An 18,157-nucleotide genomic window follows, 5' to 3' on the forward strand; every position below is an offset into this window, starting at 1 on the left:
AAATGGAGTTTCTCCATGTTGGTCAGGCTGGTCTCGAACTCCCGACCTCAGGTGATCTGCCCGCCTCGGCCTCCCAAAGTGCTGGGATTACAGGCGTGGGCCACCTCGCCCGGCCGAGATAACTTTCTATCTGACGCACAAGCTGAAGCTAGGTAGATAGTTGTGATAAGTAAATGGCAACTTACCAATATTGAAAATGTGCAGGCTGGGCATGGTGGCTCACACCTGTAATCCCGGCACTTTGGGAGGCCAAGGCAGGTGGATCACCTGAGGTCAAGAGTTCGAGACCAGCCTGGCCAACATGGTGAAATCCCACCCCTACTAAAAATACAAAAATTAGGTCTGGTGCAGTGGCTCATGTCTGTAATCCCAGCACTTTGGAAGGCTGAGGCAGGCAGATCATGAGGTCAGGAGTTCAAGATCAGCCTGGCCAGCATGGTGAAACCTCATCTCTACTAAAAATACAAAAAGTTAGCCAGGCATGGTGATGCGCACCTGTAATCCCAGCTACTCAGGAGGCTGAGGCAGGAGAACTGCTTGAACCCGGCAGGTGGAGGTTGCAGTGAGCTGAGATAAAGCCACTGCGCTAGCCTGGGTGACAGACTCCATCTCAAAAAATAAAAATAAAAAAATAAAAAATAAAAAAATAAAAATAAGGCCGGGCACGGTGGCTCATGCCTGTAATCCCAGCACTTTGGGAGGCCGAGGCGGGTGGATTGCCTGAGGCCAAGAGTTGGTGACCAGCCTGGCCAACATAGTGAAACCCTATCTCTACTAAAAATACATAAAATTAGCTGGGCGTGGCAGCAGGCGCCTGTAACCCCAGCTACTCGGGAGGCTGGGGCAGGAGAATTGCTTGAACCCTGGAGATGGAGGTTGCAGTGAGCCAAGATCGCTCCATTGCACTCCAGCCTGGGCAACAAGAGCGAAACTCCATCTCAAAAATAAATAAATAAATAAAAATAAAAATACAAAAATTAGCTGGGCATGGTGGCACACACCTGTAATCCCAGGTACACAGGAGGCCGAGGCAGGAGAATCGCATAAAGCCTGGAGACAGAGGTTGCAGTGAGCCGAGATCATGCCACTGAACTCCAGCCCGGGTGATAGAGCCAGACTCAGTCTCAAAACAAACAAACAAACAAACAAAAAGAAAATGTGCATACCTAAGGATATCCATTGCTATTTTGTCTATAATCAAAAAAGACTGGAAACAAATTAAATGTTCATCGCTAGAGAATTTGTTTTAAAAGACTATGGTACATTCCTATAAAAGAATAGAATGCAACTGTTAATAAAATTTATATTGTCCTAAATGCACTGATATTGAGTGATCTCACATGAGAACTAAAAATAAAATCCTAAACCTTCCAACGGACTAAATGGACACCCTTTTGGTACAGGGGACCCCAGAGAAGCCATGATGGAACAGGAAGTCAGACGCACTTGGTTATACCCTATCCCTTTCACAGTTTAGACACAACAATTGACCAGCATTAATGCTAAAATAGAGATCATAAGACTGACACAACAAATGCTTTGTGGTAATAAGATGCTTTTTTTTTTTTTTTTTTTTTTGAGACACAGTCTCTCTCTGTTGCCCAGGCTGGAGTGCAGTGGCTCGATCTCGGCTCACTGCAACCTCCACTTCCCAGGTTCAAGAGATGCTCCTGCCTCAGCCTCCTGAGTAGTTGGGATTACAGGCTGGCAACACCACGCCCGGCTAATTTTTGTATTTTGAGTAGAGATGGGGTTTCACCATGTTGGCCATGCTGGTCTCAAACTCCTGAGCTAGTGATCCTCCTGCCTCAACCTCCCAAAGTGCTGGGATTACAGACGTGAGCCACCGCGTGCGACCAAGATGCCGATTATAAACAGGACATAAGGTCATACCAAGCAAGGGTTAAGTCATGCACCCCAACCCTTTAAGAATAAACTATGTTCTGGCCAGGTGTGGTGGCTCATGCCTTTAATCCCAGCACTCTGGGAGGCCGAGGCAGGCAGATCACCTGATGTCAAGAGTTCGAGACCAGCCTGGCCAATGCCGTGAAACCCTGTCTCTACTAAAAATACAAAAATTAGCCAGGCGTGGTGGCGCATACCTGTAAATCCCAGCTACTCGGAGGCTGAGGTAGGAGAATGGCCGGAACCTGGGAGGCTGAGGTTGCAGTGAGCCGAGATAGCGCCACTGCACTCCAGCCTGAAAGACAGAGCGAGACTCTGTCTCAAAAAAACAATAAATTGGGCCGGGCGTGGTGGCTCATGTCTGTAATCCTAGCACTTTGGGAGGCTGAGGCGGGCGGATCACGAGGTCAGGAGATCGAGACCATCCTGGCTAACATGGTGAAACCCCATCTCTACTCAAAATACAAAAACAGCCAGTCGTGGTGGCACGCACCTGTAGTCCCTCAGGAGGCTGAGGCAGGAGAATGGCATGAACCCAGGAGGTGGAGCTTGCAGTGAGCCGAGATTGTGCCACTGCACTCCAGCCTGGGCGACAGAGCGAGACTCCATCTCAAAAAAAAAAGAAAACAAAAGAATAAATTATGTTCTGGGCTGTCCACAGTGGCTCACACCTGTAATCCCAGCACAATTTCAGCACCTTGGGAGGCCAAGGCAAGGTGGGCGGATCACCTGAGGTCAGGAGTTCAAGACCAGCCTGGCCAACATGGAGAAATCCTGTCTCTACTAAAAATACAGTAATTGGCTGGGCGCGGTGGCTCACGCCTGTAATCCCAGCACTTTGGGAGGCTGAGGCGGGTGGATCACCTGAGGTCAGAAGTTGGAGATCAGCCTGACCAACGTGGTGAAACCCTGTCTCTACTAAAGATACAAAACATTAGCTGGGCATGGTGATGCGTGCCTGTAACCCCAGCTACTTGGGAGGCTAAGGCAGTAGAATCGCTTGAACCCAGGAGGCAGAGGTTGCAGTGAGCTGAGATTGTGCCATTGCACTCCAGCCTGGCTGATACGGCAAGACTCTGTCTCAGATAAATAAATAAATAAATAAAATAAAAAACCAAAAAATACAAAAAATTAGCTGGGCGTGGTGGCACGCACGTGTAATCCCAGCTACTTGGGAGGCTGAGGCAGGAGAATCGCTTGAACCCGGGAGGGGGAGGTTGCAGTGAGCCGAGATCACGCCATAGCACTCCAGCATGGCGACAGAGCAAGACTCTGTCTTGAGAAAAACAAAACAAAACATATAGATAGAAAAGGTACAGTAAAAATATGGTATTATAATCTTATGTGACCACCATTGTACATGTGGTTTGTCATTGACCACTGTTATGTGGTGCCTGACTGTGATTGATTATTGGGACAGACTCTGGAGGAAAGTACCTTATTTAAACGTATTAGAGAGACTCCAACCACCCCTTTCATTCTAGCCTTATCCCCTGTCTTTAATCATGTCCCAATCAGCCTTCACACTGCAGAGAGACTATTCTGAAAAACCATTTTAATTATAGAGTATAACCTCCCTGTTCCCAGTTCTTCATGACCTATAATGTAATCTCCAGTCTTCCCCCGATATTCCAGCCACTATGTAGCTCAGTTTTGTCATCTTTAAAATAGGCACAATAATGACGCCTACTTAGCAGAGTTCAGTACATAATAAATGTAAACAATAGCAATTGTGATTATTAGTAGAGTTTAATACTTTTGTCCTTATCACAATTTATACTTCTATCTCGTCTACAGTCTTTGTGTATTGGTTATCTCTCTCAGTAGATAGTAGGGCCCTCCACAAGGGCAGAGACCTTATGTTTCATTAAAAAATATATATGACCATGGCCGGGCACAGTGGCTCATGCCTGTAATCCCAGCACTTTGAGAGGCCGAAGTGGGTGGATCACCTGAGGTCAGGAGTTCAAGACCAGCCAGGGCAACATGGCAAAACCCCATCTCTACTAAAAATACAAAAATTAGCTGGGTATGGTGGCACGCACCAGTAATTCCAGCTACGCAAGAGGCTGAGGCACGAGAATCACTTGAACCCAGGAAGCGGAGGTTGCAGTGAGCAGAGATTGTGCCACTGCACTCTAGCCTAGGCAACAGAAGCAAGACTCTGCCTCAAAAAAAAAAAAAAAAATTTATGGCCAGGTGCAGTGGCTCATGCCTGTAATCCCAGCACTTTGGGAGGCCAAGGTGGGTGGATCATGAGGTCAGGAGATCGAGACCATCCTGGCTAACACGGTTAAACCATGTCTCTACTAAAAATACAAAAAATTAGCTGGGCATGGTGGCAGGCACCTGTAGTCCCAGCTACTCGGGAGGCTGAGGCAGGAGAATGGCATGAACCCCGGAGGCGGAGCTTGCAGTGAGCCGAGATCATGCCACTGCACTCCAGCCTGGGAGACACAGTGAGACTCCGTCTCAAAAAAAAAAAAAATAAATTTGTATATATTTATAAATATATATATAAATATTGTATATATATATGACCATACGTATCACATGGTCTGGCACATAGTAGGTGCTCACTAAATATTTGTTTCCCAAATGCCCTCTTAGTTGCCAAATTCCAAGTTCATTCATTCAACAAATATTTAGTGAGTCCCTACTATGTGCATCTCTATGTCAGGTGCTGGTGGAAAACAGACAAAAATCCCTGCTGTCCTTGAGTAAGAAGATTCAGGGTGAAGTGATTCTGTATTTGAACGTATTCTAACATGGTCCAGCAGTTCCAACCCTGACTGCTCAACAGAATCCCTGAGGAGCTTTCAGAAAAGTCTGAGGCCATTGTTTGAGGTGGGCCCTGGAACCTGCATTTTAATTTATTTTTGTAGAGATGGGGTCTTGCTATCTTGCTCAGGTTGATCTCAACTCCTGGCCTCAAGTCAGCCTCCCATGTCAGCCACTGAAAGGGTTGGGATTACCAGCGTGCAACACTGCAACTGGCCATGGAACCTGCATTTTTACTTTTACTTATTATTTTTTTTTTTTTGGAGACAGAGTCTCACTCTGTCACCCACGCTGGAGTGCAGTGGCATGATCTCAGCTCACTGCAACCTCCACCTTCCAGTTTCAAGTGATTCTTGTGCCTCAGCCTCCCGAGTAGCTGGGATTACAGGCACATGCCACCATTCCTGGCTAATTTTTGTATTTTTAGTAGAGACGGGGTCTTACCATGTTGGCCAGGCTGGTCTTGAACGCCTGACCTCAAGTGATCCACCTGTCTTGGCCTACGAAAGTGCTAGGATTTTTTTTTTACTTTTTTTTGTTACTTTTACTTTTTTTTGAGACAGAGTCTCGCTCTGTCACACCAGGCTGGAGTGGAGTGATTATAGCTCACTGCAACCTCAAACACCCTGGCTCAATCAATCCTCCTACCTCAGCCTCCCAAGTATCTGGGACTATGCAAGCTACTTTGGAGGCTGAGGTGGAAGAATTGATTGAGCCCGGTTGGAAACTTCCTTCCTCAAAAAAAAAAAAAAAAAAAAAGTAGCATTTAATAGCTGGTCCAGTGTTTCCAATATTGAGCTCTACAGGATATTTGGAGGGGGAAGAGTGGAGTTGGTCACAAGTTCTAGTAATTTTTTTTTTTTTTTTGAGACGGTCTCGCTCCGTGGCCCAGGCTGGAGTGCAGTGGCACAATCTCAGCTCACTGCAACCTTCACCTCCTGGGTTCAAGCAATTCTCCTGCCTCCACCTCCCGAGTAGCTGGGATTACAGGTGTGTACCACCAAGCCTGGCTAATTTTTTGTACTTTAGTAGAGACAGGGTTTCAGCATGTTGTTCCCATGGTGGTCTCGAACTCCTGAGCTCAGACCATCTGCCTGCCTCGGCCTCCCAAAGTGCTAAGATTACAGGTGTGAGCCACCGTACCCGGCTCAGTTCTAGTAATTTTTAAGCTTGAGGTTTTTAATGACATGATTTAAAAACTAGATTTAAAAACCAGATTTAAAAATATTTCCTTTACCAGTTATAATTGCCCAATTTCTCTTTTGCAGTAAAATTTCCTAGTTGAAAGACTTGATTTTCTTTATCTTTTCTTTTCTTTCTTTTTTTTTTTTTTTTGAGAGGGAGTATCGCTCTTGTTGCCCAGGCTGGAGTGCAATGATGCGATCTCGGCTCACCACAACCTCCACCTCCCGGGTTCAAGCAATTCTCCTGCCTTAGCCTCCCGAGTAGCTGGGATTACAGGCATGTACCACCACACCTGGTTAATTTTGTATTTTTTTTTTAGTAGTGATAGGGTTTCTCAATGTTGGTCAGGCTGGTCTCGAACTCCCGACCTCAGGTGATCCGCCTGCCTCGTCCTCCCAAAGTGCTGGGATTATAGGCGTGAGCCACCGCGCCTGGCCAAAACATGATTTTCTTAAATCAATGTTTCTCCCACTGGGATTCCCTGAGTGTATCCCTAGGGGACTTTGCATTATTCAGGTTTGAAGAACGTAAGAATATACTGCTTTCTATTTATTTATTTGAGATGGGTTCTCTCTATCACCCAGGCTGGCGTGCAGTGAGGTGATGATAGCTCACTGCAACCTCCAACTCCTGAGCTCAAGCAACCCTCTGCCTCTGTCTCCCAAGTAGCTAGAACTACAGGTACACATGCCACCATGTCCAGCTAATTTTTCAACTTTTTGTAGGGATGGGGTCTTGCTATGGTGCCCAGGATGGTTTTGCATTCCTGAGCTCAAGCGATCCTCCCCTCTTGGCTTCCCAAAGTGCTGGGCTGACAAGTGTGCACCACCGCCTCTGGCTCATACAGCTCTCTATGGGTAATGGTGACCCAAGTCTGCTCAAAGAGGCCTTGCCTCCAACTTGAGGGGAACTTGGCTTCTGGCCCAGCCCTATGCCCCATGAGATTTCCTAGGAGGAAACTTTGTAAAATATTTGAAGAGATTTATTCTAAGCCAAATATGAGTGACCATGGCCCATGACACAGCCCTTGGGAGATCCTGAGAACATGTGCCCAAGGTGGTTGGGAAGCAGCTTGGTTTTATACATTTTAGAGAGACATGAGACATCAATCAAATACATTTAAGATATATTAATACAGGGCCAGGTGCAGGGGCTTATGCCTGTAATCCCAGCACTTTGGGAGGCCGAGGCGGGTGGATCAACTGAGGCAGGAGTTCGAGACCAGCCTGGCCAACATGGTGAAACCCCGTCTTTACTAAAAATACAAAAATTAGCTGGGTGTGGTGGCACATGTCTGTAATCCCAGCTACTCAGGAGGTTGAGGCACGAGAATCGTTTGGACCCGGGAGGCAGAGGTTGCAGTGAGTGGAGATCACACCACTGCACTCCAGCCTGGGCGAAGAGTGAGACCCTGTCTCAATAAATACATAAAAAGGCCAGGCGCCGTGGCTCACACCTGTAATCCCAGAACTTTGGAAGGCCGAGGTGAGTGGATCACGAGGTCAGGAGTTTGAGACCAGCCTGTCCAAGATGGTGAAACCCCGTATTTTCTACTGAATTTTGTATTTTCTACTGAAAATACAAAAATTAGCTGGGCACGGTGGCGGGCGCCTGTAATCCCAGCTACTCGGGAGGCTGAGGCAGGAGAATCGGTTGAACCCAGGAGGCGGAAGTTGCAGTGAGCGGAGATGGTGCCACTGCACTCTAGTCTGGGCGACAGAGCAAGACTCAGTCTCAAAAAAATAAACAAATAAATAAAAATAAGTAAATAAATAAATAAAAACTACATTGGTTCGGTGCAGAAAGACCGGAAACTTGAAGTGGGGGCTTCCACATTATAGGCAGATTTAAACATTTTCTGATTGGCAATGAGTTGAAATAGTTATTATCAATAGGCCTGTAATCCAAGCATTTTGGGAGGCCGAGGCAAGTGGATTACTTGAGCTCAGGAGTTTGAGATGAGAGTGGACAACATGGCGAAACCCTGTGTCTACAAAAAAAATGGAAAAATTAGCCAGGCGTGGTGGTGCCCGCCTGTAGTCCCAGTTACTCAGGAGGCTAAGGTAGGAGGGATAGCTTGAGCCTGAAAGACAGAGGTTGCAGCGAACCAAGAACTCATCACTGGACTCCAGCCTGGGCAACAGAGTTAGACCCTGTCTCAAAAAAAAAAAAAGTTATTATCAATAGAAATGAATGTCTGGGTTATGATAAGGGATTGTGGACACCAAAGTTTTATCATGCACGTGAAGCCTCCAAGTGGCAGGTGGGCTCCAGAGAGAACAAATTGTAAATGTTTCTTACCAGTCTTAAGGTCTGTTGTGTTGATGTCAATGCTGAAGGATGTAATGAGGCATGTCTCATGTCCTGCTTCCTGTCATGGCCTGAACCAGTCTCTCAGGTTGGTTACATTTTAGACTGCCCTGGCCTAGGAGGAAGTCCGTTCAGATGGTTTGGTGTTGGGGGGGGTGGGGGCTTAGGTTTTTGTTTTGTTTTGTTTTGTTTTTTTGGCTTACAGAGTTTAGACTGAAGCCTTTGACTCTGTATCTGGCATTTCCTTAGACCACATGCTGTAGGGCTGGGCTCATGAAGATTCTCACCTACACACCAGGTTGCTCCCTTGAGAAGGGGGACTTTGCTGGATCCTATCCCCTAGCTAGTAGGAAGTAAAGGAGCTTGGGAACCAGACAAGCCTGAGTTTAAATCCTCTTTCCCGCGCCGCCCCACCTCCACTGATAGGTGTGTGACTCCGGGCAAATAAGTGATCGTTTTCTGTGCCTCAGTTTCCTCATCTGAAAAGTGGAGCTAGTAAGAACTCACACAGTGGTTGCTACGAGGCTACGGTTAAGGGAAGACTTCTCCTGCACACCTCAAGCACAGTTTCCCTCCCCTTGGCGATATCCAAGGGCACTCCCATCCGCCATAGCCCTCTCTGCTCATCGGGCCCTCGGGGTAGAAGTGAGTTAATTCCTGGCTAAATGTTAGTCTCAAACCACCGGGAAAACCACCCAGTTGCCCCAGACAGTGCAGCGGAGGGTGGGTGCGGCTATCAGGTCGACGCTAGAGACGCGGCGAAGGCGGGTGCGGAAGCCTCGCTCCCCCGAGCGCATTCCACCCTCCACAGAACCTCGGCCTGTGACCACGGCCCTTCTCAACACTGCGCCGCCCACTGGCCGCCCCTCGCCAGCCCGCCGCGCTGACGTGAGTGCGCGCGCGTCCTCCGCGCCCGCCCCGGCGCATGCGCGCTCTGCGCTGTCTTCTCCCGGCCTGAGCAGCAGCAGCTGCGGCGGCGGCGGCGTTTGAGTGGAGGAAGATGGCGGCTCCGGGCGGCTCGGGGTCCCGCCAGCTGTGAGGAGCCCCGAGCACGGCTGTCGCGGCCTGAGGCAGAGCGCCTCTGCTCTGGCCCTGTCCCTGGCTCCCTCATTACCGTCGCCAGCGGAGCGAACCCGAGAGCGTGGAGCGGGCTGGGCCAGGTGAGGCCTCTCCTCCTCCCCGGGCCGCAGAGGGGAGCCGGCGCCTTCTGCCCTTTATGCCCGGGACTGGCAAGGGGCAGCGGGCGCCCGGGGTCTGACGCAGGCCCCGTATCCCACGCGGGGGTCGGTCCTGGTTGGGCAGGGTGACTTGCTATCGCCGTCCTCGAGTGAGACGAGGAGGAGGAGAGCTCCTTTCCAGCCAGCCCTTGGGTTGGGAGCGAACCCACCCCCTCTCCTCAGCAGGGTGGTTCTCGTCCCCTCACCCGGGCAGTGAAGGGGTGTGTGGCCCGGGCAAGGATGGCTTTAGGGTGTCAGGTAATCTTTCATCGCTCCTCCGAACATTTCACTCCTTTGCGAGAGAGGAGTCGGGGGTCGGGTGCCCATCAAAATTGGGGCTGCGGCTGGGGGCTAGCATCTCTGAACCTGCAGCTGCAAAGGGATAATTTTGGAATTGGTTTACGTTAAATAAAACACAAAAGGCCTTTCCTATCCCCTAGCTTGTTGAGTGTTCCCCTAGAGAAATGGGAACTGCGGATCTCCTTGCTTGAGACAGCAATCCATGCTGTGACTGTGGAAGGCTTCTCTTGGCGAGAATTGTGTGTGCAAAGGGAACGGTGGAGGGTGGGAACGAATTTGTAAGCAAAGAGAAAACGATTGTGAGATCTTGATGGTCGCTGCAGAGTAACTTCAGCGCTGAGTTCGTTTGAAACCTTCGGTTTGTTAAGATTCAGAATAACCAATTGCTTTGTCTGTTAAATCTCCCGATTTCTGTTAGGAAAATAAAAGCCTCATTTCTTAATTGCCAGAGTCTGGATTTTTCTGTGGTGGGATTCTGATCGATCTAGATGAAGATTCTGACACATTACCAGTTTTACTTGCTGGCAGTTGCTGGCCCCGACGTTGAAACTATGTTGTTCCTTTTTGAGAACAACTTTTATTGCTGTTTAAATGCTAATTGGGAGACTTCGATTGTGTTTCTGTCATGTAGGGAAGTCGGTTTGAAGCCTTGTGGTCTCTTTCTTGAGGAATGATGGCTTCACTGAACTTGTGCTATGCAGAATTGTTGAGGCGATTGCTTTTGCTTGGACACACCAAAATATCTTTTGTAACAAATTGGCTTTACTTCTGCTTAAGAATGATGACATCATGGATTTAAAGAGGCAAGGAAAATTTGGGGGAAGTACCATCATTTAGAATTGAATATTTAGAATTAAGTCTGTATATCTTATGGCCATTAGTGATGCTGTGTTAAATTGCTAACTTTGAGTGTATTCACGTGTGTAATCTGATTGGGTGTCTTTTCTATTGTATGTTTTCATTTTATACCCAGTAACTGTTTGCTTTTGACAAGCCAGTATAAATAGATGATTCAATCTACATTGATCCATAGGCATGTTGCGTATCTTAAAAAGCTTTTCATTGTTAAAATGACAACTGTTTAGGTTATTATTTGACCATTTTCTTTCTTTCTTTCTTTCTTTTTTTTTTTTTTTTTGCAGTCTCTCACTCTGTCATCCAGGCTGGAGTGCAGTAGCACAGTCTCGGCTCTCTGCAATCTCCATCCCCTGGGTTTAAGCTATTCTCCTGCCTCAGCTTCCTGAGTAGCTGGGATTACAGGTGTGCGCCACCACGCCCGCTAATTTTTTTTTTTTTTTTTTGTAATTTTAGTAGAGACGGGGTTTCACCATGTTGCCCAGACTGATCTCAAACTCCTGGTCTCAAGCGATACCCTGCCCCACCCCAGGCTTGAGCCACCGTGCCCAGCCTCCTTTTCTATTTTTAAATCAAAGACTTTTCCATAGAAATTTGTCGATTTTCTTAGTGTCTTTGCTAAAGATGTAAATCTGAACCAGCAGCTTCTCTGTGGTAGAAAATTGGAGAGCTACTTTGCATATCAATTTGCTAATAAAGAGTCATGAAATTAATGCAGTAAAACATCCTGGTGGCTCATCATTATGCTTCTTGGCATAATATGTTGCACTGTTATGCTAAATCATCATCAGGTATTGATGCAACTTCATGACATCCATGACATCATTTGCTCTCCAGATTTTGACCTTTGCAATTCCTTACCTTAGTTACAAAAAGAACAGGATCAGAAAAAAAATAGCTTAGGATGCTTCTTCTTGTCTGATTTCTAGAGGGGTCTTTAATAACAGCTTTATGTGGTTTAAACCCTGAGTAAGATTCAGAGCAGGGTGAGTCCTACCTATTATGGAGAGCAAGCAAAGAAAATGCTAACAAAACGTCTGAGTTTTATGAGAACACTGAGGTCCCAGGGAGAAGCTATCTCAAAGATGAACAAATACGTAATTATCTTTGTGATTTCAGAATTGTTTTAGTCATTGAATTAACTCTTTTTGTTTGTTTGTTTTTTGAGACATAGTTTTGCTCTTGTTTCCCAGGCTGGAGTGCAATGATCTCGGCTCACTGCAACCTCCACCTCTCCGGTTCAGGCGATTCTCCTGCCTCAGCTTCCTGAGTAACCGGGATTGCAGGTGCCTGCCATCATGCCCAGCTAATTTTTTGTATTTTTAGTAGAGACAAGGTTTCACTATGTTGGCCAGGCTGGTCTTGAACTCCTGACCGCAGGCGATCCACCTGCCTTGGCCTCCCAAAGTGCTGGGATTACAGGCTTGAGCCACTGCGCCCGGCCCTGAATTAACTCTTTATAAAACCAGAAGCCATTTGATTAAATAAAGCCCTTCCCACGATTGTTAATGTGGATCAGAAAAGATAGTGTTCGTGAAAGTGCTTTGTAAAATGTAAAATAAAAGGTAAATGTAAAATTGATTATTCCTATTTATGAACCACCTACTGAGGGCCCTCCATATGGCAGGTGTTTTGGGAAGTAGGTACTAATTTAAGACAGCTTTTGGTCTGAAGTTGCATATAGTATGGCTGGGGAGCCAGACAAGGAAACCCGTTAAGTGCTATGTAGTGTAAGAAGTGCACTGAATCCAACCAAGAGAGTCAAGGAAGGCTTCTTGGAGCAGGGATGGCTTTTCCCCAACCTTTCCTATTATTCTGCAGAGTCTGCCTTTAGTGAGTGACTTGCTTTTTATAAAAACTTGAAAAAAAATTCTGTCATGGGTTCTTTTCCCCTTTTATTCATTCACTGTCATGACAGTTCCCACACAGTATGCCCCAGTTATGGCTTCTGCATTCTCAAAAATCCAGCAGTCTTGGGAAAACCTTTCTATATGAGTCATATACACAGGCAACAAACACAAACATTGCAGCTGCAATTAAAATATCTCAGATTACTAAGTGGTGACAACTTTAGAGTGATGATGCTTTTTTGTTTTTGTTTTGTAAACTAGTACAAGAGGCACTGTGTTTTTAATTTGATGACATTTAATTAATACAGTAAATATTTAATTGTTATTCCTTACAGTGTTGATTATAGGTGGTTATTAGTACTGTCTCCTTTTTCCCAACAATAAATAAAATGAGAAGATCTTAATTCCTTTTTGATTGAAGCTGACCGCTTAAGTGAGAATTACACTAAACTTTCTTTTTCTTTTTTATTTTTTTGAGACCAAGTCTTGCTCTCGCCTAGGCTGGAGTGCAGTGGTGCAATCTCTGCTCACTGTAACCTCTACCTCCTGGGTTCAAGCGATTCTCCTGCCTCAGCCTCCCGAGTAGCTGGGAGTACAGGCGCCCGCCCCACGCCTGGCTAATTTTTGTAGTTTTTTTTACTAGAGATGGGATTTCACCATATTGGCCAGGCTGGTCTCGAACTCCTGACCATGTGATCCACCCACCTTTGCCTCCCAAAGTGCTGGGATTACAGGCTTCAGCCACCGCTCCCAACGAATTACACTAAACTTTTATAGAATCTATGTGGATTGGTGTTGCTAGTAGCTTTGATATTGAACTTCTGTATCCCAGTACAAGTTATTCACCTTAGTGCTGTAGTTGTTGTACAATTAATTTAGCGTGTTGTTGCCTATATTGCAAAAACTTCGAATTTTTGGATTGAGTGAAATTTTTATGTGGCACTGTATTACTGAACATATACCATCTGTATCTTAACTGAAAATGAGTGCTCTAAAGTTGCGGCTGATGGAAAAGTGAAGGTGATGTGTTCAGTTTTCTATAATGTGACAGCTTGCTACATGTACAAGGATATGACTTACAGACAAGTCATTTAAAAATTGTCCAGCATTAAGCTTATAATACAGCTTATGACTTATAGGCAAGTCTTTCTTTTCTTTTTTTCTTTTTTTTTTTTTTTTGAGACGGAGTCTCGGGTCTGTCGCCAGGCTAGATAGAGTGCAGTGGCGCGATCTCGGCTCACTGCAAGCTCCACCTCCCAGGTTCACACCATTCTCCTGCCTCAGCCTCCCGAGTTGCTGGGACTACAGCCACCCGCCACCACGCCCAGCTAAGTTTTTGTATTTTTTTGGAGGGGGTGGCGCGGGGGCAGAGTCTTGCTCTGTCGCCCAGGCGGGAGTGCAGTGGCGCCATCTCGGCTCACTGCAAGCTTTGCCTCCCGGGTTCACGCCATTCTCCTGCCTCAGCCTCTTGAGTAGCTGAGACTACAGGCACCCACTACCACGGCTGGCTAATTTTTTGTATTTTTAGTAAAGACAGGGTTTCACTGTGTTAGCCAGGATTGTCTCGATTTCCTGACCTCGTGATCTGCCCGCCTCGGCCTCCCAAAGTGTGGGGATTACAGGCGGGAGCCACTGTGCCTGCCTAATTTTTGTATTTTCAGTAAAGATGGGGTTTCAACATGTTGGCCAAGCTGGTCTGGAGCTCCTGATCTCAGGTGATCCGCTGGCCTTGGCCTCCCAAAGTGCTGGGATTACAGGCGTGAGCCACAGTGCCCTGCCTGAAATTTCTACTTTTTAATTAGTAAAGTTGTTTGTTTGTTTGTTTGTTTTGAGAGGAAGTCTCTCTCTGTTGCCTAGGCTGGAGGGCAGTGGCGTCATCTTGGCTCACTGCAACCTTTGCTCCTGGGTTCAAGTGATTCTCCTGCCTCAGCCTCCTGAGTAACTGGTATTACAGGTGCACACCACCATGCCTGGCTAATTTTGTATTTTTAGTAGACATGGGGTTTCACCATGTTGGCCAGGCTACTCGAACTCCTGTCTTCAAGTGATCCACCTGCCTCAGCCTCCCAAAGTGCTAGGATTACAGGCATGAGCTACTGTGCTGGCCTGTAAAGTTTTTTTCTGAGTTTTTAATTTTTTCCAGTGTTTTGCTTCAAAGGTGGATGTATCTTGTGATGCTTTGATGCACACACACACACACAGATAAGTGTATTTATATATGTATACTATATAAATCTGATAAATGTATAGTTATTATATATGGCAATAGTCACTTTTAAAATTGTACTATTCTGACAGGCCAGGTGCGGTGGCTCATGCCTATAATCCCAGCACTGTGGGAGGCTGAGGTGGGTGGATCACTTGAGGTCAGGAGTTCAAGACCAGCTTGGACAACATGGTGAAACCCCATCTCTACTACTAAAAATACAAAAATTAGTGTGTGCCTGTAATCCCAGTTACCTAGGAGGCTGAGCCAGGAGAATCACTTGAACCCAGGAGGCAGAGGTTGCAGTGAGTTGATGTCCCTCCACTGCCCTCCAGCCTGGGCAACAGAGTGAGACTCTGTCTCAGAAAAAAAAAACAAAAAACTGTACTGTTCAGTACAGTAATTTAGCTTAGTAACTTATTATCTCTTGTTTTTTTTTTTTTTTTTTTTTTCCCCCGAGACGGAGTCTAGCTCTGTCGCCCAGGCTGGAGTGCAGTGGCGCAATCTCGGCTCACTGCAAGCTCTGCTTCCCGGGTTCACACCATTCTCCTGCCTCAGCCTCCTCAGTAGCTGGGACTACATGCGCCCACCACCACGCCCAGCTAATTTTTTGTATTTTTAGTGGAGACGGGGTTTCACTGTGTTAGCCAGGATGGTCTCGATCTCCTGACCTCATGATCCGCCTGCCTCGGACTCCCAAAGTGCTGTGATTACAGGTGTGAGCCACTACGCCTCGCTCTCTTGTTTTCTAGTAATAAATAGATTTGAAGTAGTTCATTTAATTTCTATAAAGGCAAGCATGTTTTGGTTTTAGCTGGTAATGTTCCCTTAGAATATTTTCTATTTAGGATACTTTCAGTTGTTTTAAGGAATTCACTAGTATGGGGGTAAATACACTTTCAAATGTTTCCTTTATTGATCTCTAATAAGGTAGGGTGTTTACTTTTTTGCTTTTCATTATAAATTTCTTCGTAAAGAATTGGTGAAGTGGTCACCTCAGTGGTAGCAAATAAGTTTCCTTGCTACTTTCTGTATCACTATATTGTACATGGATTTTAATTTATTCATTATTTTACACTTCGCTCTCACCATTAGTCGTTCTGACCCTGAAATTTGGCCAGCATAAGCCTCCTTAAGTTGGTGGTGTGTCCTTCTGATATGTCACCTTTGGTCTTGGAGTGCTTCCTTATTTTTTGTCACAACAAGCTATCCCGGATTCACCTTGTACTCTACCTGTCATTGAAGTGAAATTAGTCGTTTTTCTAAGAAGACCTGGTGTCTTTTTTTTTTTTTTTTTGAGACGGAGTCTCGCTCTGTCGCCCAGGCGGGAGTGCAGTGGCTTGATCTCGGCTTACTGCAAGCTCTGCCTCCCCGGTTCATGCCATTCTCCTGCCTCAGCCTCCCGAGTAGCTGGGACTACAGGCGCCCACCACCATGCCCAGCTAATTTTATATTTTTAGTAGAGACAGGGTTTCACCTTGTTAGCCAGGATGGTCTCGATCTCCTGACCTTGTGATCCGCCTGCCTCGGCCTCCCAAAGTGCTGGGATTACAGGCGTGAGCCACCGCGCCCGGCGACTCAGTGTCTTTTACAGGGAATGCCAGTAGAAACCAGGATCTGTGTGCTAGGGATGCTCATTGCTACAGGGTCTTCATTGTTTCTAGGTCCTTTCAGTAGTCACAACTAGAAAATTTTATTTTATTTTATTCTATTTTATTTTTAAGACAGAGTCTCGCTCCATCACCCAGGCTGGAGTTCAGTGGCAGGATGTCAGCTCACTGCAACCTCCGCCTCCTGGGTTCAAGCAATTCTCCTGCCTCAGCCTCCCAAATAGCTGGGATTACAGGTGTCCTGCACCACGCCCAGCTAATTTTTTGTATTTTTAGTAGAGATGGGGTATCACCATGTTGGCCAGGCTGGTCTCGAACTCCTGGCCTCGTGATCCGCCTGCCTTGGTCTCCCAAAGTGCTGGGATTACAGGCGTGAGCTGCCGCGCCTGGCTCAGAAAATATATATATATTTTTTGTTGTTGTTGTCGTTTTTTTGAGACGGAGTCTCACTCTGTCTCTCAGGCTGGAGTACAATGGCATAATCTTGGGTCACTATAACCTCCGCCTCCCAGGTTCAAGTGATTCTCCTGCCTCAGCCTCCGGAGTAGCTAGGATTACAGGCGCCCACCACCACACCCAGCTAATATTTGTATTTTTAGTAGAGATGGGGTTTCACCAGGTTGGCCAGGCTGGTCTCAAACTCCTGACCTCAGATGATCCACCCACCTTGGCCTCCCAAAGTGTTGGGATAACAGGTGTGAGCCACCATGCCCGGCCCAGAAAATATTTTTATTAGAAATCAGAACTTTATATTGATATTTACAACTGAATTTAACACATTTATGGGATTTTTTCTTTTGATTTTATATTTGTCTCATACTGAAATATTTGGTTTTAATAATATTAACATTTATTTGCTTTATCCTATGTATGTATAAGAAGGTTTAAAAATGTAACAACTGGATGGGTGCTGTGGCTCACGCCTGTAATCCCAGCACTTTGGGAGGCTGAGGTGGGCAGATCACCTGAGGTTGGGAGTTTGACACCAGCCTGGCCAACATGCGGAAACCCCGTCTCTACTAAAAAATACAAAAAAAAAAAAAAAAAAAGTTAGCTGGGTGTGGTGTTATGTGCCTGTAATCTCAGCTACTTGGGAAGCTGAGGTAGGAGAATCACTTGTACCTGGGAGGCCGAGGTTGCGGTGAGCTGAGATCAAGCCACTGTACTCCAGCCTGGGCGGTAGAGTCTCTGTCTCAAAAAAAAAAAAAAAAAATTATATATATTCCATATTACTACTAATAAAATACCTGAAGCTAACTTAAAGTAATCCCAGCACTTTGGGAGGCTGAGACGGGTGGATCACCTGAGGTCAGGAGTTCGAGACCAGCCTGACCAACAATGGAGAAACCCCATCTCTACTAAAAATACAAAATTAGCTGGGTGTGGTGGCACATGCCTGTAATTCCAGCTACTTGGGAGGCTGAGGCAGGAGAATCACTTAAACCTGGGAGGTGGAGGTTGCGGTGAGCCAAGATCGCGCCATTGCACTCCAGCCTTGGCAACATGAGTGAAACTCTGTTTCAAAAAAATAAAAAAAAGATCCCTTTGCAGTTTTCTTTTTTTGTTGTTGTTTTTCTTTTGCCATGCTAAAGTGTGGTGTGATTATGGCTCAATGCAGCCCCAATCTCCTGGCTCAAGCGATCCTCCTGCCTCAGCCTCCTGAGTAGCTAGAACTACAGGTGGGCACCACTACACCTGGCCAATATTTTTTTTTTGAGACGTAGTCTCTGTCACCCAGGCTGAAGTACAATGGCACGATCTGGGCTCACTGCAACCTCCACCTCCTGGGTTCAAGCGATTCTCCTGCCTCAGCCTCCCAAGTAGCTGGGATTATAGGCACCTACCACCACGCCTGGCTAATTTTTTGTATTTTTAGTAGAGATGGGGTTTCACCATCTTGGCGAGGCTGGTCTTGAACTCCTGACCTCGTGATGTACC

The 18,157-nt window shown here is 46.4% G+C and overlaps 2 protein-coding genes across 9 annotated transcripts in view; one reads left to right on the forward strand and one right to left on the reverse strand.

Moving 5' to 3' along the window:
• The window catches only part of SZRD1 (SUZ RNA binding domain containing 1), a 45,670-nt gene extending 36,607 nt beyond the window's left edge, over positions 1-9,063 (reverse strand). The window contains exons 1-2 of one of the 6 annotated variants that reach the window (XM_054663088.1): positions 8,689-9,063; positions 8,173-8,296 (exon numbers count right to left, since the gene is read on the reverse strand). In XM_054663088.1, coding sequence (XP_054519063.1) covers positions 8,173-8,232 — 60 coding nt within the window. In that variant the 5' untranslated portion in view covers positions 8,233-8,296; positions 8,689-9,063. Of the gene's footprint in view, positions 1-8,172; positions 8,297-8,384 lie in introns of all 6 variants that reach the window. The other 5 variants (XM_054663079.1, XM_054663083.1, XM_063804844.1 and 2 more) reach the window with 5 other exon arrangements.
• FBXO42 (F-box protein 42) overlaps positions 8,794-18,157 on the forward strand; it is a 102,392-nt gene continuing 93,028 nt past the window's right edge. The window contains exons 1-2 of one of the 3 annotated variants that reach the window (XM_054663022.1): positions 9,118-9,341; positions 11,747-11,839. The gene's annotated coding sequence lies outside the window, so the exon portion shown is untranslated. Of the gene's footprint in view, positions 9,342-9,370; positions 9,657-11,746; positions 11,840-18,157 lie in introns of those variants that run through there. The other 2 variants (XM_513066.9, XM_009449075.5) reach the window with 2 other exon arrangements.

This window comes from Pan troglodytes, chromosome 1 (genome assembly GCF_028858775.2).
Source record: "Pan troglodytes isolate AG18354 chromosome 1, NHGRI_mPanTro3-v2.0_pri, whole genome shotgun sequence".
NCBI classification, from domain to species: Eukaryota; Metazoa; Chordata; class Mammalia; order Primates; family Hominidae; genus Pan; species Pan troglodytes.